The 24,689-nt window shown below is 41.3% G+C and overlaps 1 protein-coding gene across 3 annotated transcripts in view; it reads right to left on the reverse strand.

The window, feature by feature from the left end:
* Positions 1-9,617: 9,617 nt before the first annotated feature.
* Positions 9,618-24,689, reverse strand: part of SLAIN2 (SLAIN motif family member 2) — a 57,816-nt gene continuing 42,744 nt past the window's right edge. For all 3 annotated transcript variants that reach the window (XM_056111278.1, XM_056111277.1, XM_056111276.1), the window contains 2 exons: positions 14,494-14,812; positions 9,618-12,585 (listed from right to left, as the gene is read on the reverse strand). In XM_056111278.1, the coding sequence (XP_055967253.1) occupies positions 12,519-12,585; positions 14,494-14,812 (386 nt within the window). In that variant the 3' untranslated portion in view covers positions 9,618-12,518. The remainder of the gene's footprint in view (positions 12,586-14,493; positions 14,813-24,689) is intronic.

Here is a 24,689-nt window from a genome sequence, read left to right on the forward strand (position 1 = left end):
GCTCACCTGTCATCTTATTCAATCCATCTGTCATGCTGAAAAATTTTCAGGTACCTTTTCAGTTCTAAAATTTCCATAACAAAACAACTCAAGTTCCTTTAACATCTATGGTTTCGCTTGGATATTTTCCGGATCTCAATTTTTAACAACTGCCTCAAAGTCACTCATGGTTCTCACATCTGTTGGCATTTGTTGTCTTTTTGGGATCCAAATTTTCCTGATTCTTAATGTGTTGAGTAATTTTTAAAAAAATTATATGCTGAATATTCCAAATAGTAGAGCTTGGACTCTAGCCATGTTAAAATATTCTAGACGGTGCTGATTTTTGCTTAAGAATCAATCAATGCTCAGGGGTATGGTGCTGCCAGCAGGTGTATCTATACCTGCGGGGTGAGTGCATCAACAGCCTGATGGTGTCCTTAGACTTCCTGATATGCCAAAATTGCCACGGTGCCTTTGGCTGGACCCCAACAACTTGGGGCCAAGTTTACCAAAAAAATAGAATAGCCAAAAGTTAGGTATGTGGGAACCACGCCCACAAACCACCTTTGGCTCAGCTATACAAGCTCATTTATTGGCCTTATTTCAGAGACCCATAAACCTCAAAAGAGAGCAAAAGCTGCCTTTATTCTTGGATCTGCACATGGCTGAACAGACCCGGGTAAATCGGGGGTGGGTGGGTGGGTGGGTGGTTTGGGCTGGTGCTCACCCAAGGAGAGTCCCCAGCAGCCTCTTGCTTCCACAATCCAAAATCTGCTGCCATACCCCTGGATGGACTCCACTGGTTCAGAACAGACCTCACCAAGGTGTAATCTGCTGAAAATTTAAGTATGTGGGTTTTGTGATTAAAATCTCCAGGCTTTCTTGGGATCAGGATGGGCTACCTCCCCTCACTTCCCTGTACTTATGGAAGCCTTGGCAGTCACACCCACACCTCAAAGCGGACACCCAATCGAAAAGCTACTTCGGCCTTACCATCTCGATAAAAATACTGAATTCCCTGAACAAACACCATGACCTCTTGACACCTGTATTGCAAACCATATTGCACAAAAGGAAACGGAGAGAGAGAGCAAGGAAGAAAGTGCCTCCCATAGAGGGAGGCTGGAGTGGGGTTGGGGTGTTGGAAGATGGTGGTAGGGAAACAGGGGACATTGGTGGTGGGAAATGTACACTGGTGGAAAGATGGGTGCTGGATCATTGTATGACTAGAACCCAATTATGAACAATTTTGTAATGGTCTATCTCACAGATATTAAAATAGCACAGTGGGTAGGGCATTTGACTTGCACGCGGACTACCTGGCCGACCCGAGTTTGATTCCTCGGCCCCTCTCGCCCGCACAGCAAAGCCTGGCAAACTCCCTGTGACGTATTCAATATGCCAAACACAGTAACAACAAGTCTCGCAATGGAGACATTACTGGGCCCGCTTGAGCAAATTGATGAACAATGGGAGGACAGTGCTACAGTGCTTAAAAAATTAAAAAACAAAGTAATGTAGAGTTTATGCCTAATTCAATCAGCATAATCAATGGCTGAATAGAAAACAATACTCCTATATTTAAAAAAATCAATCAATGTTGATGAAGTTTCCAATGACAGGTGTATAAAGGTCTTGTTAAGCTAGGCTCTCACACATGCACTGCTCAGGAACTGGTCTTAGCATCTGAAATTGTAGTTCCAGGGTCAGAGCCATAGTACAGTGGACAGGGCTCTTGCTTTGCACACTGCCAACCCAGGTTAAATCTCCGGCATCCCATATGACCCCCCCAAGAACTTCCAGGAATAACTTCTGAGTATAGAGCCAGGATTAACCTGAGCATTGTTGCGTGCGCGCGCGCGCGCGCGCGCGCACACACACACACACACACACACACACACACAAGAAACTAGTTCAGTCCTCAAAGCTTTGGCTGTGCGGCTTGGGTCTGCCCTCAGTATGCACAGTGTGGAGGTAAGCACCAGGGAGTGCACACCACTAAGAGGAGTGCCGCCCTATGTCCTATTGGGTGCTTCTCTTAGAATTTGTCTCCATAGGGCGCATCCTCCAGACTGCAAGCACTCTCCTCAATAGAGGATGACTCATTTCACTGTGGACACTGCTTGCTACTGGCTCACCTGAGAGAAAAATGAGAAAATGAAAATATCCTACTCTATTCCAGAAACTCAGTTTGCTGCTTTTCCGAGTTTCCTCTGGTTTCCCCATTAACATCATTCTGCCATGTGACTGCTCCTGGCTCAGGGTCTAGAGAAAACCGAGGAAAACTGGGGGAAACCACCCTTGTTTGCCCTTTTCTCCAGACTTGATTCTCCTATGAATCCAGTTTTTTTTTTTGAAGGTGTACTCTCTCTTGACTATGACTAGAATCCAAAGCTGCATTGTTTTTGAGACCCAAATGTTCTTCAGCATTAGAAAGGACAAGAAGTTACTATTTATACAATACTATAAATTGGGTAATAAAACATAATCATAGAATAATCAGCACTGAGAGGATCACACATTACTTTGTTTTAGTACCTGAGTCTGAAATGCAATTTTTCATTTATCCTTTTATCAAAATAAGATAGGCAGAAAAAAAATTTTCAAAGTGTAACTGTCCCACTTACGAAGTTCAAAAATTGATGAATCCAAATGTTAGTGTGAGAAGTCAGATAGCCATCATTTTCGTAGAGGAGGAAGCAGTGGTGGGCAGGTGACCTTCCAGAGAGCTTTTAGGTGCCACCACGTATGTGGTTACACTTTGAAATAATTCCTGAACTAAACAGAAATGACTTAATGCACTGGTTTAATAATTATTTTCTTGACTTTTCTATCTAATACTTTATGGATCAAGTGGGGGGGGGAGAAGGGCTCCCAAGCAGTGCTCAGGGGGTCCAGGGACCCCATCCAGTGATTCTGTTTTTTTAAAATAATGTAGGAGTACTGCTATTTATTCAGCCATTGATTAAGTTGAATGAATTGGGCATGAACTCCACATTACTTTTTTTAAAAATTTACTTATTTTTAATTCTATTCTGAATGTTAATTTTATTATCCCCCCTCCCCTTTTTTTGATTCACCATGAGATAGAGTTACAAAGCTTTCATGCTTGAGCTTTGGTCATACAATCATCAAACACCCATCCCTTCACCAGTGCGCATTTTCTACCGCCAAAATCCTCAGTACTCCCCCATCTCCACCCCTGTTCCAACCCTTCCCCTGCCTGTGTGGCAGACAATTTCCCTCATACTCTCTCTCTACTTTGGTTACATTGTTACGGATAAAATATAATGTCCAGGAAATTCTGTGTCATTCTCTTCTGGGAGCTTTAGTTTATAGTCTCTGTGTCTTGGCCATTGATGAAATTACATGGCACCAGGGGCAGTTTGTGGGTGTGACTGCTAAGCTTCTGGAAAACTGGGGATCTGGGGGGAGGAGGTTCAGTCCCAATCCACGCGGATGTGGAGGTCTCAGTCATGGGTTCCCACGTACCTGGGTTTTCCTGCTAGTCCGCACTCTGGTGAGGTTCATCGCTTCTTGAGTGAGGCTCATCTGAGCATGTGAAGAGTTGCCTTACACATGGTGGCAGTTGGGTTCTGGAGGTTTTCGGCTGCTGGAGTCCTGCTTGGGGCGGAGAGGGCGACTCAACCCGCCCCTCTCCATGGTGCCCTGGTGAGGACAGCCTGGTGTGGGGTCAGGACATTCTGCGTTTTCTTCTGGAAGCTTTAGTTTATTATAGACCCTGGATCTTGGCTGTTGATGAGATTACATGGCACCAGAGGCAATTTGTGGGTGTGACTGCCAAACTACTGGAAAACTGGGGTCCTGGGGGGAGGAGGTCATCCAGTGATTCTTGGCCCATTGGGCCTGTGATTCAATAGGAGAGCTCATGGATGCAATACAGAGTGCCGAGTTGGTACAGGGGCTACCTAGGCCACCCCAGCGTGCGTGGAGCCTCCAGAGCTGTACCCAGTGATGCTTTAGGAGGGCAGGTGGTTACTGAGGATTGTGGTACGGCTGTATGCAGGAGGTGTAGGTGACATATGTGAAGTGGGGAGAAGGGCGACATGGCAGCCCCAGGAGGGGAGCCTGCCGTTTTCCGCTACCCATCTCGGTCACCTGGAAGTGCTTGGGGAAATCGAGGACTGATGAGTCTTCAATGAGCTCCTGCATGGTCCAGACCTCATGTCTCTCCAGCCCCAGGAAACCATCAGGTGCTCCTGAACTCCACTTGCTTTGCACAGTGTGGGAAATGATCCCTGCCACCCAGATTCTCAGGAAACCATGGACTCAGGCTGGAGCAAGGAACTGCTCTTTGCAGAGATGAAAAGTCTTAAATTTTTCCAGGCTTTTTGGGTCCATCTTCTTTCCCTCACAGAAAAGAATTACAGGAGACAAATAGTGAGGAAAGGCAGCTTTATTGGGAGATTATGAAGAGAGAGAGAGAAGAGAAACACACACATTCAAGAGAGAACAAGGGCTTCTCCAGACGTGGAGAGAACTGAGAGTCCGCATCTCAGGTGGAGAGGGGGCACCCCCACAATGGAGGCACACTGCTTCCTTTTCAAGTTGGTTTCTGAGATTTTCTCCCAAGCTTCCTCACTGGAGTTTTCTACCTAGATTGAGTCCATTGCGGTATTGTCAAGGATGTTTGAAACTTTTGGTGATCCATCTTCATCTCCAATCACAGCTCTGTTCCTGCTGGAGCTTCTCTCTGGAGGGGGTGGGGGTGGAGGGACTGACCTTTTCAGGGCCTGTGCTGGGTCAGTTAGAGCCTCATCAGACTCAGTTTGTGTGTCCACAAAGTGGGTTTGTGGACAATGATGCTTTTAGCTACTTTGGGGCTAGCGACAGGGTAACTTCTTCAAATCTCATTTTGGTTTTATGAAGCCCCAAGAACTCATTTCCAAGCTCCCCTACCCCCAATTACCTACCTGCTTCACTGATATTTGCCTTTACTTCTTTTAATAACTTTCAAATCATATGAAAAACTACCTTCTGGGTGCAAATAAATCTTGGCTAAGATCAACCTATGTAACATGAGGAATTTATAAGGATATTGAGATGCCTGATGGAATTCAAGGACAAGATTGATATTGGGACTAATTAGCTGTCACTGTCCTCCCATTGTTCATCGATTTGCTCGAGCGGGCACCAGTAACGTCTCCATTGTGAGACTTGTTGTTACTATTTTTGGCATATCGAATATGTCACGGCTTTGCCATGCGGGCAGAATACTCTTGGTAGCTTGCCAGGCTCTCCGAGAGGGGCAGAGGAATCGAACCCGGGTTGGCTGTGTGCAAGGCAAATGCCCTACCTGCTAGGCTATCGCTCCTCACTACAAATTCTGCCCAGGCAAACTGGCCCCTTTTCTATGCCATGCAGGAAAACATTTGTGATTGCCAGTCTCTTTCATTTTAGGACCATAGTGAGGGGTGCTAGGGAGGTGGAGGGAGGCTTCCTTTGCAGTCTGGGGCTCCCACTCAAGTTTGCACTGTCTTGAGCTTTCTCCAACCCCGCTTATTATTTTTTTTCACCCAGACCTGGGTGGTCTGTATGCAAGGCAAGCACCTTACCCGCTGTACCATGGCTCCAGTCCCTACATCCTAACTCTTAAGACTATAGGTTGCAAGTCCCTTTGGGTTGTGCAGCTGAATGTGGTTTTCTTTTTTTTTTTTAATAAACATAAAATTTATTATTAGCAAGTGTTTGGTTGCTACACCCATTTTTATAAACCTATTGACCTGGGATGGCATAAAAACTCTAGGGAAATGGCATTGCAAGTGGGAAAAGTTTAAGGATCCCTGCTCAAGTCAGCACCAGTTGCTGGCTCTGATATTTCTAAAAGCATCATCTGATTACATGTGAGACTCTGCCACTGTCTCAGCATATTTTGGGATCACGTCTAGAAAGCCAGAGGAAGCCAGGGAAAATATCTTTCAGGCAAACAAATAGTTGTCACAGGTGTTCTTAGGAATTGGAAAACTTTTCCTCTACTAGCACGTCTCAGCTGGTGGGGCCCCTGGATTTCCAAGGAGGACGCTGGTGAATATCATAAATGAGTTGGGGGGGGGGGGGGCAGAGTATGACTGTCTGGAGCCAACCGGCACTGGTAGGATAGGATAGGGGTGGAGTACCGGAAGGAAACAGGGCAGGAAAATGTCGACAAATGCTGGTCTAGAACAGTGTTCAACCTTTCTATGACCGTGCACTGGGGACATTGGGAGAAACTGCCGGTTGGCTGATCCCTAAGGCAAAAAACCTCAGAATGTAGCTACTACTTTATTTATTTCAACTAGAAAGATCACCATGGTGTCTTTATAACTGTCTCTTCTTTTCCACTGGAAATGCCTGCTCCTGTGTATCTTCCTAGGCTCCTGCTACATAATCTTCCATGGGCTCTCAGTAAAGTTGGCCGAATTTAATTGAAGGTGATTAGTGCAAGAACTTGTGATATAAAATGGTCCAACAGAGCTCAGTGGGCAGGAGAACATGCTATGCATGTGAGAGGCCTGGGATCAATTCCGGTACCATGAGCACTGTTAACAGTGGCCCAAAACAAAAAGCCAGAAGAGTTTTTGAATGATCTGGTTTTCCTTTATATTATATATCTAGCACTTAACCTGAAACTTTATTTATTAAATCTAATCCACCCAAGTTCGATTCCTCCGCCTCTCATGGAGTGCCCAGCAAGCTACCAAGAGTATCTCGCCCGCACGGCAAAGCCAGGCAAGCTACCCGTGACGTATTCGATGTGCCAAACACAGTAACAATTGTCACAATGGAGATGTTACTGGGCCCGCTCAAGCAAATCGATGAACAAAGGGAGAACAGTAACAGTGACGGTTAAATACAGTGCAGCGCCAAATCAGGTATTGACAAAGTGACTGGGGGAAAACATATGGTGGACTGCCAGAAAACTTCTGTGGATTGTTGGTGGTCCTGTGGACCATAGGTTGAAGGACAGGGATCTAGATGGTCCTGATTTTTATTTAAATTTGGTTGTGCCCACAGCTCCTTTAAAAATATTTACTTCAGGTTTGATCCTCGGCATTCCATACGGTACCCTGAGCACCACCAAGAATAATTCCTGAATGCAGAGGCAGAAGTAACCCCTAAGCACTGAGGAGTATAATTCTGCCCCCAGCAAGAAAAAAAAAAGCCATTTTTTTTTTAAATTAAAAACTGGCTTTGTATTCAACCAGTGCTATCAATTCACAGCTTGGTAGACTCTGTGGGATGTGGCTCAGTGGAACAGCAATGCCCTAAAGTATGAGGTTCTGGTTTTCATCCCTGGCACAGAATCCACCTTTCTGAATGAGTATCGTCAACGAGACCCCTGAATGTCATGGGGGCATGGCCCCATAACAATTTAAAGAGGCACAACTGAGGGTGAAGGACTGCATCATGATTAGGGTTTCTGGAATTACTCCTGGTGTTCAGGGAACCATATGGGATGCTGGGGATTGAACCTGGGTTGGCCACATGCAGGGTAAATGTGCTACCTGCTGTACGATCTCTCCAGTACCCACACTTTCTATCTTAAACAGAACTTTCTATCCTTCCTCTTACTTGTCCTTTCTATCCTTCCACTTAATGTTTTATTCAATTAATGTATTTAGGTTCTGGGGGGTATTCTTGGCTCTGTACTCGAGAGATCATACACAGTGCTCAGGGTCAAACTGGGGCTGGCTGCATACAAGGCAAACTACCACCTGCACAATCTTTCCTTACCAACCCCCTTCATATTTTATAACCAAATTAGCTCAACACTTATTTATTTTCGAACGGTGGGATTGCTGTTAGTATGACTGTTGTCAATCACAATTCTCACTATATTTAATATTTTTAGGTTTCAGGTGTTTCTTTTGAGAGAGGGTCTCAGGGGTTACTTTTAGCTCAGTTTTCAGTTCTCATGGCCACACTCAGGGGACCATGTGTGAGGGGATAAAAATCAAGTCTCCTACATGCAAAGCATGGGCACCAATTCATAAGCGATAGCTCTGCACAATTTTCAGGTTTTTTTTTTTTTTATTAAAAGCAATGCTTCTATTACTTTGAAAATTGGGAGGGGGCTGGAGCGGTAGTACAGCGGGTAGGGCATTTGCCTTGCACGTGGCCGACCTGGGTTCAATTCCCAGCATCCCATAAGGTCCCTGAGCATCGCCAGGATTAATTCCTGAGTGCAGAGCCAGGAGTAACCCCTGAGCATCGCTGGGTATGATGCAAAAAGAAAAAAATAATCGGGAGAAAAATACTTTACTTTTAAAAGTGAAAAGTTATCTAAAGAACTGTTTTGAAACGGACAGCAGTTATTGGTGTTACCAGACCACATTGTTATGAATGTGATCTGTTCCATTTTGGTGGAAATGGTGACAGGATATTCACGTGGGCCTGATACCAGTGTTAGTAACTCCCAGTGTATTTTGAATTTTCCTAAGTTGAAGTGGGTTCGTTCAGTGAAAAAAGTGGTTTTCAACCCTTTTATCAGACCCAGAATTGAAAATCATTTAGCCCAGTGGTTTTCAGTTCTGGGTGTGCCCACCAGTTCCTGTCTGCTGGTAGTCTGAAAAAGCTATAAACTACTGGCATATTTTGTTATTAACTGCTGAATTTATCAGTCCACAGGTGAAAAAGGGTTCCTGTTACCACCTCCCTCCAAGCTAATTCCTCTACCATTTATTCTGCTTCGTAACTTGAAGCCCAAACTTCAATAAATACCTCATAAGAATCTCCATAAGAGTTTTCTTATCGAGATGGGAATATAACAAGTTTAGTGACTTTATTTTAACTGTAGGAATCAGACTTTAGGTTGGCTTGGGAGAAAAGTTCAAACATGAAGATGCAATATTTGTCTATGCTTTGTTAATGAGATTAGTGTTAATATGGAAAGCCATCAGTTTAAAGCAATGTAGCAAATAAATGTACAATTCTTGATTAAAAATAAAAAGGACTGAGCATGTGGAGTTGGTCAGGCCCTGTAGAACCAGCAACCTCTAGGTCCAACCAGGTGGGCTCATGGGGGTCCCTGGGGCCTCAAGCACAGTGCAGTGGGGGCCATGTGGTGCCAGGGTTCAAAGTCTTGGCACAAGTAAAGCCTTTCTACCTAGTCTCTAAATTCATGATTTCCATTTACTATGAGATTTACGTGGTCAACCAAATATTCAGATTTGGTTTGAAACATATTACTTTTCCTTCCAGAAACTTTTTTATCCCCACACTCAGGACCAGGGATCAAACCCATGTGCAAGGCCTCACACATCTATGAGAACTATGCTCTACTGCTCAGTTGGTCCTGGCTCTGCCAATTCAGATACTGACTTTCTGCTAGTTTTATAAATGCCACTCAATATCTAAGTGGGTATCAATTAACAGCAGGTTAGAAAGTTCCAGGATGTATTAATTTAGAGTAGAACTAATATTTATTAAATTTATTCTAAACAATCTACACTGAAACAACCAGAATAGACAGAATAAAATATCACATATTTTAACCCTGTGAAGTTCAAGTTCAGGGTAATCTGGTTCCATTTTGTGTGTTGGGGAAAAAAAAATCAACTGAGAAATTTCTTAAAATCAACGCAACTGCAAAGGGGCTGTTCCTGTCACATCCAGAAATTAACAGAACACTTGAAAAAAACAAATATAAATTTAATAATAAACATTATGGTCAGGCTGTTTATTAAGGAAGCAACCACACATACAAGTTCAGCTATAGAAATGTTTGCAAATCAAACTTCATGTGATCTAAAAGGACCATGCGTAATGTCAAAAATGGACGCCTGTACATTCAATAAAAAGTTAATTTAAACATACAGAGTCTAGATCATTCTAGAATTATACAAACATCTGGGGCCACATAGATATCTAATTTTCCTTCAAAAAAAACTTTATAAAAGTGATGTATTGATAAGTTTAAAAAGTATCTGACAATTATGAATGGTCCCCAGTTTTACAAAATGTGATTTCCAGGGTATGAAAACTGAAAAAAGTCAACTCTTCAGAGTGTTTTATATTATACAAACAAGTTTTATAGAAAAATGATCCAGCAAATGCTTGAGTTAAGAATATTTATATTTTTCCAATTCTTTACATTTTTATTAACACACTTACAAAAAATAACATTCAAACACTGAAAAAATTAAATAACTTTGGAAGCAGAGTTCATAGTTTTCTGCTTACATATAAGTGACAATTCTGGGCTGTTGGCACAAAAAATAATCAACATTCATAAAACCCTTACTACTATATATCAAACATAAGTTAAAATCATAGGCACTAGTTTATAAATCCACATAGTTCTTATAAGACTAACCACAGTGAATCCTTAGATTTTCCCAAACAGAAAAATTGGCAATACACAAAGGCTTTCTAGTAAAAAGGCAATTTTTCTCTTTAGGAAACTAAAAGTTCGTGGTAGTAAAACAGCAGGTAAAATAATACTTTACCCAACTCAGATTCAGTATGTTTCAACAAGTAATGAAATATTTTAATAAAAAAAATATTTTTTTCTGATGCAGCCATTTAAAAACAAAGTCAAATAACCTGAATACTCCTTTGAAACAGCTAACCTAACTTAAAAAATGTAATAGGTGTTTCATAATAGTTAAAATTCCTGTAATCATTAAATTGCAGCATATTTTTTCTTTGTAATGTTGCACTAAAAACTGAGACCTATTTTGTCTTGTGTAGATGTGGTTTTAAAAAGAGACTGTGACTAGTTCTATTACTTAAGATATTCTCCCACCTGAAGCAGATGCTTTCCTTATCTTTCTCTGAAAAGCAACATATTTAAATTCATCATGTGGAATTCTGGTGCTATCCTTTCCTGACCCATCCCCTTTGCCCTCAAACTCAAGGGAAAAATTTCTTCCTTGCATTACACACCAAAATATATCAGCACTGGCCGCTCAGACCTGCAGGGCTCTGCTGAGTGACTCCCTACTGGTCACGCTCCTAAGATTACAGTGGTGAGTCAGGCTCTTGGCTTCAAGTCCTAACCATTCTTCAGTCTGTCAGCCTTGATGCAATCCTGCACACCAAGCTTTACATTTCTCTCTCCGTTTCTTTTGCCAACTTACAGAATGTCTTTGACTAACAGAAAATGAACTTATATTCAAACTTATGTCTAAAATTCTTTATGTGAGTCACTTGCCAATAGTTCAGAGCCGTTCAAATTGAAGTATTTAAGACCGATCTCATTACCAAAACAATAAGAAACCTGCTGCAGAAATTTGAGTTTGGTAATAATTGTGGTCAAACCAAAACGAGTGATTTCCAGGTTATACATCAGAGTTCTTAGAGAGCAAGTATTTAACAGGTTTGAGTGATAAGTCGGTTTCATGTTACCAAAAATACGAAAATCGATGTAAGGAAGAATCTAAGTCAAAGGGACAGTATTTTCAAAAACCGTTTTATACAGTTACACGTTTTAAAGTGAATTAACTTAAGTAGGCTAGTTTTCTTACCACATAACAAACCGTTGTGTCAAATAATAGCAACAATACAATTGTCGTTACCAGAGATTTTTATAAGTTAAATGCATAGATTTTCCCCCCTCTCTCTCATTATGGTTTTGTTCCAGGTTGTAAGCACTGAGGTGTTGTATTTCTATCAAGAATAAAGATACACACTACTTGCTCTTTCCCATCATGAAAACCTGCTAATAAAAATGAAATCTCTTAGTTGTGTAACAGTTCTGCAACAGCGTTGAAGAAGCTGGCTTCCATAGCAAAGGTTATCATTCCTGAGCCAGAAGCGATCAAGTTTAGAAAGATTGTACAACTGATATTAAGCCCTTTTGGCAACCAACAAACACACAGAAGTCTGATATGTCAACGCAACAGGATGGATGCAAGCTGAGACACTGTCAGCGGTGGCGCTATGTGAGCTCCATCCGAAACTTACAACAAAATGACAATTTTTTTCTAACGAATGAAATATGCAGAAGTAATTAATAGGAGTTTTCCCAATTTAAGGATCCTGCTTTGAATCTCTAGCCCAGGTTTCTTTCCCCATTGTCGACCTCAATCTGTTTCCTTGGAGTTCTAGTGAAACACTAGGGAAATATTTTTAGATAATTAGCCAGAATGTTCTCATTAACATACATATTTATTGATACTATTTGTACAGTAAGTTCAGCTGAACATGAAGTTTTGGATAGCTTAAATTCACTATTTCTTGTGTACGAAGGTACTCTCACAAATGGGCATTTCTCTTTGGCATCCATAACTTTTTGCCCGATATTGGCCTCTGTCAAAATTTTTAAAAATCAATTTGGTTTCTAATAAACAAAATGAAAGTGAATCCATGGAGTGCGGAGAGTGATTGTATGATTACCAAACACATCTGATGTTAAATGTCATTAAAGTGCTGCTTGATCATCTCTGTCAGTTTGTGCTAGTTACGACAGAGAGGGCTGGGATTACAAAAACCCCGAGAGTCTTATCGGAACAGTCTGCATATAAAAGTCATCTTTTAGCCTGGTGAAGGGACGTCCAAGAAGCCGAGGACCGCTGCACTTGTGGCTCTGCTGGTCAGTAACAGCCATCTTTCCAACTGTCATCTTTCATGCTACCATACGTTTTAGGAGCTGGCAAGGATCTGAAATAAAGCAATTTCATAAAGTGACTTGAAAGACTATAAAGAAATTAAGCATTCCACTTCCCACAGACATTAATTTCTTTCCAGGTATGATATTCAAGGAAGGCTGTTCCAGATTACTGAGAGCAAATTTCCAAAACAACTGTTAGCATAACCATCCCACCCTTATTTCTATAATTTGCAAGTTTTACTGGATATGTGACTTCGTTAATCTTTTTGTTACTAAAACTATCTGAGTAATACGCAAGAAATGATGGAAAGGAAATTAAGGCAACTGCAAGATAAACTTATGAATGTGAGTGACAGAATGATGACTGTGCTACAGAAGTCGAGTGCCGCCAGAATCAGAGAGATAGAATGGGATAAACATACTAGATTTTGAGGTCAGATATACTAAGAACTGAAGATCTTACTGTTTATGTGCCCTTAGGCAAATTACAACTCATTTGGTTCATTAAAATTCAATTTTCTTGGGATAGGGGGTCAGCTCAATTGGCTGAGCACTCACAAAACATACTTTGCAGGTAGGGAGCATGAGTTCAACCCCTGGCATCACACAAAAACTCCAAGCACTGCATCGCTGAGCAGTGCCATGAGTAGACTATGCACTGCCAGATGTGGACCCCAACCAAAAACCATATTCTCCTCTAAAAACAGGAATAACAACAGGACTTACTAATTTAATGCTTTTGTGAAATTAAATGTGGCCAGTGTAAATTATTTAGTACAACAGAGAAAGCAAAAGCTATTGTGCTCTTACTATTCAGAAATGTTATTCATCTTTGAATAAGTATATGGACAAATCAGCGTGAAGTTTATGGAATACATTTTCCTAAGCAAATAAATATTTATAAAGTTTTTTTACATCGACAACTAAGTTTTCTGGTTACATTTCTGAAAGGTCAAGATTACACAGATGCATGGTTCTGAAACTTGTTGGAATCTGTAGAACCTAAAGATTCAAATTAATTAAAAATATCACCCGCATATATTCTGGGCCACAAACTGGATCTGCTCTGTGCAGAGTAAAACTAAGGTCTCTATACTTACATATACATAAGATTCAGAATCAGCGCCTTGGAAAACCACCCTCCCAGATTATATTCAGAACCAATATGTAAAAGTTCTATCTCGACTCTTACTCTAGATTCTAATATATATTTGTCGGGCTGGAGCGATAGCACAGCGGCAGGGTGTTTGCCTTGTGCGCGGTTGGCTCAGCTGAGCCAGGTTCGATTCCTCCGCCCCTCTCGGAGAGCCCGGCAAGCTTCTGAGAGTATCTCGCCTGCACAGCAAAGCCTGGTAAGCTACCTGTGATGTATTCGATATGCCAAACACAGTAACAACGAGTCTCACAATGGAGACGTTACTAGGCCCACTCGAGCAAATCGATAAACAACGGGAGGACAGTGCTACAGTGCTACAGATACAATCATTATATTCAAAATAAACAAGTGTAACAACCAAATTGTGCTGTTATAATAACTTTTTTCTTTTTGGTTTCGGGTCACATCTGGTTCTGCACAGATAAACTTACGAATTTGAGTGACAGCAGGGTGCTGGAGGTGCACAGAGGAACAAACCTGGGTGTACCCTGGGCAAGAAAAGTGCCCTATCAGCTGTACTATCACTCCAGCCCCCAATCTAGTAATTTTCTAATCTAATGAGATGTTTGATCATTTTAGATATCTGAACAAATTTAATCTGACCTAAACTAGTATATTGTGATGTCCCAAATAAAAAAGGGTTTAAAAGAAAGTTATCTTTAAATTCAAATTATACTAAGATGACAGCGGAAATCCATCATGCTATGTTCATTATCAAACGAGGTGAGGGTAACTCTAACCCTACCTGCTTTTCTGGAAGAAAGAACATTACACATATCCAAAGGGAGGTCCCATCACTCACCTGCGGACAGGTTGTGCAAGTTTGCTGCGAGGCACTGGTATACCCCCAGCAGAAGGGGCACTGGGTCTAGGCAAGCCACTTCTCATGGAGGATGTCCCTGCAGGTCTGGTCAGAGTAGTGCTATTGATATTGCTGGGAGGATTTGCCGGCACTGTGCTCTGAATCAAGGGAGGCCCAGGTGAGGAGGTGGTTTGTGTGAGTTGTGTTGCTTCTTGGCCAACAGAAGAACCAGAGCCATGGTTACTAAATGCTTTAACCGGCTGCCGGAGAGCCAAAGGAGACGGTGCTGCTGGGGAGCGAAATTTGCCAGGAGAAGGTACTGTAGAATGGCAAAGGAAAATAAACATTAGGATTTTCAGTGGAAGCCAAATGTAAGTGAATTTACTATTTTATATTACACTTGATGACCAGGCACCAAGGTATTCATAACATCTCAACTGAGAAATACAGCATATTTTTGTGCTTAGAAAAAAGTCCTAAATAAACAAGTCTTTGCTCAGATGTCAATTATCTCTGACAATATAGCTAGGTCAGCTAGTAATCTACAATAGCAGAAGAGAAAAGGCATGGCAGGACTCAATTTCACTGTAGCAACTAGTCTAGGACACATTCTAGAAGTTAAAAAAAAATTAACTATCAGATGTTGGTGACAATTTAAAACATACTTTCCTTCAAAGAAACACTAATATAAGCACGTAACAAGAACCTCCAGGTCCTGTATCACTTACAGAGTAACTTAAAATAAAAAAATGAAATAATTAAGGGGCAGGAGCAATAGTATAGATAGAGTGTTCGCCTTGCATGCGGCAGACCTGGGTTCAATCCCTGGCACCCCATATTGTTCCCCTGAGCCTGCCAGGAATGATCCCTAAGTGCAGAGCCTGGAATAAACCCTGAGCACCACCAGGTGTGGTCCCCAAATAAAACAAGGTAAAGGTAAAGGTAAAGGCCCTCCCGTTGATCGTCGATTTGCTCAAGCGGGCCCAGTAACGTCTCCATTGGAGACTTTGTTGTTACTGTGTCTGGCATATCGAATACTCTCGGTAGCTTGCCGGGCTCTCCGAGAGGGGCGGAGGAATCGAACTCGGGTCGGCCATGTTGGCCGCTTGTAAGGCGAATGCCCTACCCGCAAAACAGACAAAAATATCAACTGTTATACTTCACCTAGCAGAGAAGTTGTAAATCTCACAGTCTATCAAGAGGTGTAAGAAGTCACAGGATAAAGATGGTACATTTTCCTAAAAAGTCAATTCTACTAAGTGGCAAACTACAATTCTTTTTCTAATAGTATTAATATTCTTTTTAATAAATTTTAGGCTTATTAAAACAAATGCCAATCTAAAAAAATACATATATACTTTGCATTAATTTGGGGGGAGTTTGAACCCAGGTGTTGTGTTGCTCCAGGGCTACCCCCAGTTTGGTGTTTGGGGGTCACTTCTGTGATGCATGGAGGACCACACAGTGCCAGGGATTGCAGCCAGCCATCCTGCATTTTAAAACAAACAGAAAAAAAAAAAAACAGGCAAAAGATCTCCAAGATGGCATACAGATAGAGGGCTAACAGGCGAGAAAGAAGCTCTTCATCTCTTTACCCAAAATAACAAGTGCTGAAGAGAACATGGAGAGAACAGTACCTTTATAAGATGTTGGTGGCAATACAAACTGGAGTAGCAATTGTGGAGGGCAGTACGAAGATTCCACAATTAAACATAAAACGCCAAATGATTAATTCCACTTTAGATATTTACTCCCAAAACACTAACTTACTGAGCTATGTTGCACTCGTGTTCACTGCAGCATTGCTTACAATAAAATAATGAAGGACTGGAAACAACCTAAGTGCCCACTGATGACAGGATAAAGAAAACGTATATGACACAATGGACTCCTATTTAGAATTTGAAAAAAAAAAAATAGAAGAAATCCTGCCACATGCAATAATATGAGTGGGAGCTAAAAGGTATTATGTTTAGTCAATCAAGCAGATGGAGAACAAGCACCATCTGAGTTTACTAATATGTGACATACAAACAAAATAAGGTGGTTATCAAAAATTTTAGATGCTGCAAAAGGGAGGCATGTGAAAATATAACCGTAAGAATTATCCAAACAGGCACAGAGACTAAAAAGACAAAAACCAAAATAACAAAGCCTTGATATCATGTGGTCTGACATATGCAACTCAATCCCAGAGAGTATGAGTGGGACAGAAAAATACATGACACAATAGCTGGAAAACTTCCAAACTTGATCAAAAAGCTAAATTCACACATAGAAGTGGCACAAAACCCACGACAGGCAAATACCAGATCAAAACATTAATCAGGGGGATGGAGTGATAGCACAGCGGGTAGGGCATTTGCCTTGCACATGGCCGACCCAGGTTCGATTCCCAGCATCCCAGATGGTCCTCTGAGCTACCGTCAGGAGTAATTCCTAAGTGCAGAACCAGGAATAACCCCTGTGCATCGCCAGGTGTGACCCAACAAGCCAAAAAACAAAACAAAATACGAATCAGAGGCCAGGGTGACGGCACAGTGTGTTGGGTGCTTGCCTTACTTGTGGCTGACCAGGGTTTGATCTCTGGCACCAGAGTTTTCCTGAGCTTTGCTAGGAGTGATCCCTGAGCCCAGCCAGGTGTGGCCCCAAAACCAAAAAGAGAGAGAAAAAAATAATAAAATAAAAAGAAAGAAACTAATCAAAGGACTTTTTAAAAACGTATTTTAACTAAAGTATAGGAATTCAGTATATAAGAGGTTCTGTTTTCCAAATGATTGATGACAGCAGGTTATATTTTCTCTCATTTTAGTTTCTGAGTTACATTTGAATTGAGGCATTAAATGATGGCATGCTATCTGCTCTCAGTAAGATTAGAACTCTATTTATAAAACTGACACATGACTACAATGCTAACCTTGGTGTCAAAGTCATGTCTAAAATGGAATGAATGGCGGATGATTAAAATTTAGAAAAGTCACACACTAAAAACAATCTAAAATAGAAAAAGTTGAATTAACTATGCAGTTTTCAGCTTATCAGTCACCAAATACAAATGCTTTATAATGTACCTCACATGTATTTTAGCAATATAAAACCCCATGCATTCTAAGGCGTTTTCACAGTAATGTGTCCACTTTCAAACTACCGATCACATTCACTTTATAATTTAAAAATCATATACGTATGCAAGAAATACATAGCTTGCAATAAGAATATACACTGTCAGATACTGGCCATTATGACAACAGAGAAAAAATTTATTAAAATATGTATGCACTTAATTTAATAAAGTATAAGGAAAAATTCCTTTTCAATTATGCTTTATTATATGGTGATCTCAATTATTCAGTTTATGCACCATGATATTAACAGGTTATTGAGGTAAGACTAGGACATAAAAAATTAAGCTGTTACTAAAGACTAGAGAATTTTTGTTAAGTTTCTAGTAACTATCTACTTCAATCTTTATACTGTACAGAAAATTACCAATACCCATAGTCTGCCGTTGATCTAATTTCTGCAAACAGAAAAGTTAAGACTTGGGGCCGGGTTTGATCCCTGACATCCATATGGTCCCCCAAGCACCACCAGGAGTAATTCCTGAGTGCAAGGCCAGGAGTAACACCTGAGCATCCCCAAGTGTGGCCAAAAATAATAACTAAAAAATAAAAAGTTGAGACTTGACACCAGGTTGCTGACTGTCAGATTGGTAGATTGGCAATCCTTATTAGGACCCTAGAGAAACATCTCTATGAATAAAAATTCAAAGTTGTTTCCACTATTTTAACTTTCAAGTCGACGACACAGGTTAAAAAAAAAGTAAACACAGGGCTGGGGAGATAGCTCAAGTGGTAGAGCGCATGTTCAGCATGCACAAGACCCCGAGTTTGAGCCTCAGCACCACCCCCAACCCAGCACTGCATCTCCAGGTGGAGCACCCCCATTTAAGAAACAAAACTAGACAAAATTGTGATCTGACAGCCACTAATTACCGTCAGCTTACACAAGCATCTCTAAAATGAACAACTGACTTTATCTTTAAAAAAACGAAAGGCTTACAGGTCTCTTCTCCTAATGGTGAGCACAACTCATCATTCACTATGCTCACATAACACATAACTATGCTTATTTTTGTAAGCACAGTCACTGTGGCTTACTGGGCCGAGGGTGAGCTCAGTGGGAGAGAGCGTGCTTTTTAAGCGTGAGGCTGGTTCCATCCCTTGCAACTGCCCCCACCCCCACCCCAGAAGTCTTAAATCCAAGAGACAGAATAAGTTTCAGTCTGGGAATAGTTAAGACTGATGGATATCAATAAGCTACCATTACTGCCAATATCTGCAGCCTACTATTCCAGTTTTCACTGAAAACAAAAAACGACATTGTAAATGGGCCCTCAAGATGATTACTTGAATATCAATCAAGAGCTTTTAAAAGTGTGCCAGAGAAAAAGTACAGAGATCGGGCGTCTGCCTGGCATTCAGCTGACCCAGGTTTGATCTCTGGCACTACATGTGGTTCTCCAAGCGCACGAGAGCGATCTCTGATCACAGAGCCTGGGGAAAGTCCTGAGCACAGCCGTTGTGCACCAAAAACAATTTTTTAAAACTATTTTCATTCAACTGAAAATACCACTCTTGTGAAAGTTTTTTAAAAAAAAAATTAATGCAAAATAAACACAGAACTCAGAAACTGTTCTCTAGTCTGGTGTTGGAAATTTTACAACCATACATGCTACACTTGCAAAATAAAAAATTAATTTGATTATCAAGATATCCATGAAATTTTAAGAGACATTAGTATAAAAGCATGTTTAAAATATATGGACACAATTGCACACCTATCACTTTACCTTGTAGCTCCAGCCCACAAAGCTCTATTCTGTAACACTTCCCAAAAAACAGCAGAAGAGGGAGCTTTAGAGCTGAAAATGAGGAAACCTTGCCCAGCTGCCTTAGTATTTAGAAAAATTAATTTTACTGAATAAGTAGTAGAACTCTGGAAAAAATCCTATACAAAAGTTAGTATTAAAAATGAATAAGGTGGGCTGGAGCAATAGCACAGCGGGGAGGGTGTTCGCCTTACACGCAGCTGACCTGGGTTTGATTCCCAGTATCCCATATGGTCCCCCTAGCACTGCCAGGAGTAATTCCTGAGTGCATGAGCCAGGAGTAACCCCTGTGCATTATCGGGTTGTGACCCAAAAAGAAAAAAAAAAAAGAGTAAGGAACAGAATAACATTTTCTTTTTTTAATCGTGGGATCTTGCCCCAAACCATGCCAATCTACAAACACAAAAATTAAAATCTAACATTTTAAGTTCCAGAAACATTTAAGAAAATGCTACAAGATATGAAAGAACATCATCAATCAGAAGAGGAAACAATTAAATATGAGGTAGAACTGAGAAATCAGGCATAACAATTTTCATAATTAAGTCAAAGAAGCAACACAAGTTATATACATATAAATCTATAAATCTTGGGCCAGACAAAGTACAGAATTAAGGTAGTGACCCTACATCTAGCCTGCTGGCTGAATCCCCAGCACAGCATATGGTCCCCCAAACACAGCCAGGGGTCATTTCTGAGCATAGAACCAGGGAGAGCCTGATGATGCCTAACAAACTATATATCAAGTTTTAAAATGAATAGGCAGTAACAAGAAGCAAACTGATAAAACGGAATTGGATGATTCCAATTCAAATCTATGACCAAACTGGATTTTCTAATTTATCCTCAGATCTAGACTTTGAGAGTATCTACAATGGGCTATGGGATTCCAACTGTCACAGAAACCTTTGACAATTAGATGTGTTCAACAGAGAAACATAAAGGATGAGAAACTTTTTTTTTTCTTTTTCCCTGCCAAGGGTCATTTAGATTATTTATAGCATCATTTGTGGGCTGACAAACTACAAGCATGCAGTTAACAAGGAGCATGCGTGTCTCCTCAGCTGTGGACAAGGGCCACACCACGTGATGCCTGAGGCCTCACATTGCCCTCTGGCTGGATGCCCTCACCCCTATGCCCTCACCCCTATAGATGGTACAAGGTCATCTAAATCATGTCCCATCCTGACAAAACCTACCCCAACATATTCTAGAAAAATGATGGACTTTAAGGCCTCATAGGATCATGGGAAGAGGAAGACGACGGTTCTGTTAACAACTGGAACTATTTTAACTTTCATTTTTTTTTATTGCATTTAGTATTAAATGGAGTTTGAAAATGGGGACAAAGACCAAAGAGAGAGAGAGTACAGTAGGTTGGGCACGTGCCCTGTACATGGTAGACCTGGGTTTGATCCCTGGTATGCCATATGGTTCCTTGGGCCCACCAACAGTGATCTGAGTACAAAGCCAGGAGTAAGCTCCAAGCACAGCCAGCTGTGGCCCAAAAACCAAGAAAAAAAGGAAATGGGGATAAAAGACTTCTGTTGTCTAACTCAAAGAGACACTATACACTTGTTTTGACAGAACATAATAATGCCTAGAACCCAGGAAAGACTGTATATTTGTGTTTTCTTTCAAGTTTGTGTTTCTTCGGTCTATCCTTCTCTTTTGGGAAAAAGAATGAAATATACTGTGTTTTTAAGGCTTCCCAGAAGTGACTGCATCTAAACTGCTTTGATAAAAATTATTCATTTCTAGTTGTTGGGAACTCAGTAAAGAGGCGGTAAACAGGGTAAAGACCTCATCAAGTCTGGGGGGCGGAAAAGACTAACAGTTCAAAAATACAAATGCAAAGATCAGGGCAAATAAGAATGTAGAGATATAAGACAAAATAACTGGCGATTAAGAAGTTTGTGATGGTGATAATCTGATATATTTTGAGGAGTCTGAGACAAAATAAACAATGTTTTACAAAAGCTTTATTGATACATTTAAAATTTTGTCAGTACGTTATCTAAAAACAGATAAACAGAAAATTTTAGCATTAGCCTGAATTCAAAATCTTACAGTACTGTTTCCTTTCTACCAACAAGTGTTTACTGACTGGGTTTCAAAAACAGTATCTACTCACATTAAATCCTTTCCCTTTCTTTTTTTCCTTTTATTTTGGTGGGAGTCACACCCAGCAATGCTCAGGGGTTATTCCCCCTTTCCTTCTCTTCTCTAGCCCCTCTTCCCTCTATTATAACTGTATTCAAAGCTAGACAACCAGTTTTTAGATAACATTAATGGGGGAGGGGGGTCACACGTGCAGGAAAGCAGATTCTCTGGAGGTGGGTGTGGTGCTGGAATGATGGATGCATGAAAGGCATGATTCACAGCATTGTAAAAACTGGAACCTTAGTAAAGATGGTTTAAGAAAATTTATAGGAGCTGTTGCCCTTCTCATGACGCTATTATGGGAACTGGGTGAACGGAAAGGGAGAGAACATTGGAGCCATTCTTAGCACTCCCCGCAAATGGACAAATTTGCCATGTTAGATCATTTTCTACTACAGGATGAAGAGTGAATGATTTTAACTACATTTATATTGGATAAGGCTTTTGTGATTTTCTCCCCCCACACTTTTTTGTTAGGATTTTCTTGTTTAAGTATCAGGGAGCTGCCTGGGGTTAGGTACCTGTCTTTCCTGGGCCGTCAGGTTAAATCTCTAGTATCACCTGGTCCCCTGAGCATCACCCAATGTAGTCCTGGAGGTCCTGGGCACAAGTGGAGTGTGTGCCCCAGAAATCCTGGCGTGCAGGGCTTGAGAATCCCTGCATCACTAGGCCCTCACACTGAACTACTGGTTTCAGTGGTTGAGAATCATGGGGGGGGGGGGGGGGTCCCAGGCCACCTGTGCATTTGAGGAGACCCCTCCCCCCAAATTAAGAGTATGAACTGCCCTTTAGAATAGTAAAATTACATTATAATTTCTTTCACTTAATTCCAATTAAACAATTCTATTTTACTTTCCCCTCGCTACTAAATATAGATTAGCTAAAGGCAGCTGACTACCTTTACCACAGTATGCAGGAACTATAGCTGGGAACTGCTTCATGTCATCTCTAGTTTCTCTCAAAAATACAGCAAAATTTGCTACAGTAGTTCTTTCCAGATCTTGAAATTGCAGAATATTCTGACCTGTCCTTTTAACAAAAATTTCCTGGAAGGGGTGGGGGGGTGTGCTGTGTGCACACACCCAACAATGCTTGGTGCTCTGAGGGCTCCCCTGGCAGTCCCCAGGGAGACCATGGGGTGCTGGGCCTCCTGTACCTCTCAGGCAGGCGTGCCATCCCCAGGTTTTCTCTCTGGTCCCCTGACTTGTCTTTTAATAGACTACAGGGCTTTTATCTAAGAATTTAAGAATTAATAAATGGAAAATGATTTTTAATTCAGAAAAACATGTACCACACTGAGCTTAATGAGATATTATTAAGCACATCCTTAGACTCACCAGGACATCAGGAACATCAGGAGACTGCAATTTTCTACTTTATATATGAATGACCTGTCTGCTTTCAAACACAGGCTTACTTTGACTATGTCCCATAAGAGTTGCTATTTTTCTGGAGTTTTCAGAAATCATTTCCTTCTCTGGGGTCCAAGCGATAAGTACAATGGGTAGGTCTCCCCTTGGGTCCCCTGAGCCTTGCGAGGAATGGTTCCTGAGCACATATTTCTCTCTCTTTACCAAAATCAATTAGACATTCAGAACTCTGAGATTTAGTTTTCTTTATAGCTTAAAGAGGGATAGGTAGTTTGAATAGGCAAAAATAATTCAAATATTATTTTTTGGTAAATTTTAAAAAGTCAAAAGTTATGATCTTTTAAATCTAACAGCACATAAAATCTTTAAGTAAAACATTTTTATCATGTAAACATACCTGATCTCCCAAAACATGATAAAGCAAGTTTAGAGACCCATAAAAAATTACCCAGGGGCCAGAAAGATAGGTGTGTAGGGCCCTTGCCTTGCATGACGCCTACTCAGGTTTGATACCTGGCACCCCATATGGCCCCTTGAGTATTGCCAGGAATAATTCCTAAGCTCAGAGCCAGAAGTAACCCCTGAACCTCACTGGGTATGACTAAAAAACAAACAAAATTATCCATAAGCCCGACCAATAGTACAGTGGATAAGAAATTTGTCTTGCATATGGCTGAGTTGGGTTCAATCCCCAGCATCCCATATGTCCCTCAAACCTGCCAGGAGTAACTCCTGAGTGAAGTGCCAGAAATAACCCCTGAGCATCACCGGGTATGGCCCCAAAACCATTAAGTTGAAAAGACATAATCCTTTTGTGTCCAACATTTCCCCCCTACTACCTACCCCCTGGAAGTATTCAAACTATATAGAAGTCTCAACAAATAAGCCTAGAGTTCTCAAACAATTTTTGTAATTTGTAAGTTACCTTACTTAAAAAAACAAATGTACTTCATTCTATTCTTTCTGACTGTGGCTCCAAAAGACAGCTATCTATATAGGAAGAAAATGATTAAATTCTGACACTCAATACATATTCAGGACTTCAGACCACATGGTGGCAGGAGTGGGCTGTATCCTCCTGTCTCTCCGCCCCTTCGGGGTCCTGGTTGTCACATGCACGAACTGCTTCAGGGTGATATTCAAGCTCGTCAATGGTCCTGATCCTGAGACTCAGCAGTGACTCCCAGAAGACAGTAGCTCGCTAGAGATTTCTATGGTCCTGTGCTGAGTCTACTCACCGGGGGAAGCTCAGATGGAGCAGGTGTTCTCTCCACCCACTCCAGATGAACCCCCAGTGGCCACAAACTTCCAGAAGAAAAAACCAGGGATGCAGGACACATGGCGGTGGTGGGGACAGGCCGTCCCTCCCCACCTCTCCGCCCCTTGGGGGTCCTGGCTGTCATGCCCATGAAGTGCCTCTGGGTGCCATCTCAGTGCATTAACGGCCTTGGTCAGAGGCTCACAAATGAATCAAAATGGATTAGCCCCCTACAGTGACGTCTCTGGACCCCCACTGATTTACAATTTTAGAATTCTAAGATGGTGCAGCGGCGAAAACAGCTATGTGACCTCTCATGATATTCATAATAAAAAACTGCATTGCACTGTAACACTGTCCTCCTGCTATTCATCGATTTGCCTGAGAGGGAACCAGAAACATCTCCATTGCTAGACTTACTGTTACTGTTTTTGGCATATCGAATATGCCACGTGGAGCTTGCCAGGCTCTGTTGTGATAATAAGCAAAAGAAAATAAATTATCTAATAGAAAA

The sequence above is a fragment of the Sorex fumeus genome, unplaced genomic scaffold, assembly GCF_029834395.1.
Source record: "Sorex fumeus unplaced genomic scaffold, SorFum_2.1 ptg000013l, whole genome shotgun sequence".
In the NCBI taxonomy this organism is placed as follows: domain Eukaryota; kingdom Metazoa; phylum Chordata; class Mammalia; order Eulipotyphla; family Soricidae; genus Sorex; species Sorex fumeus.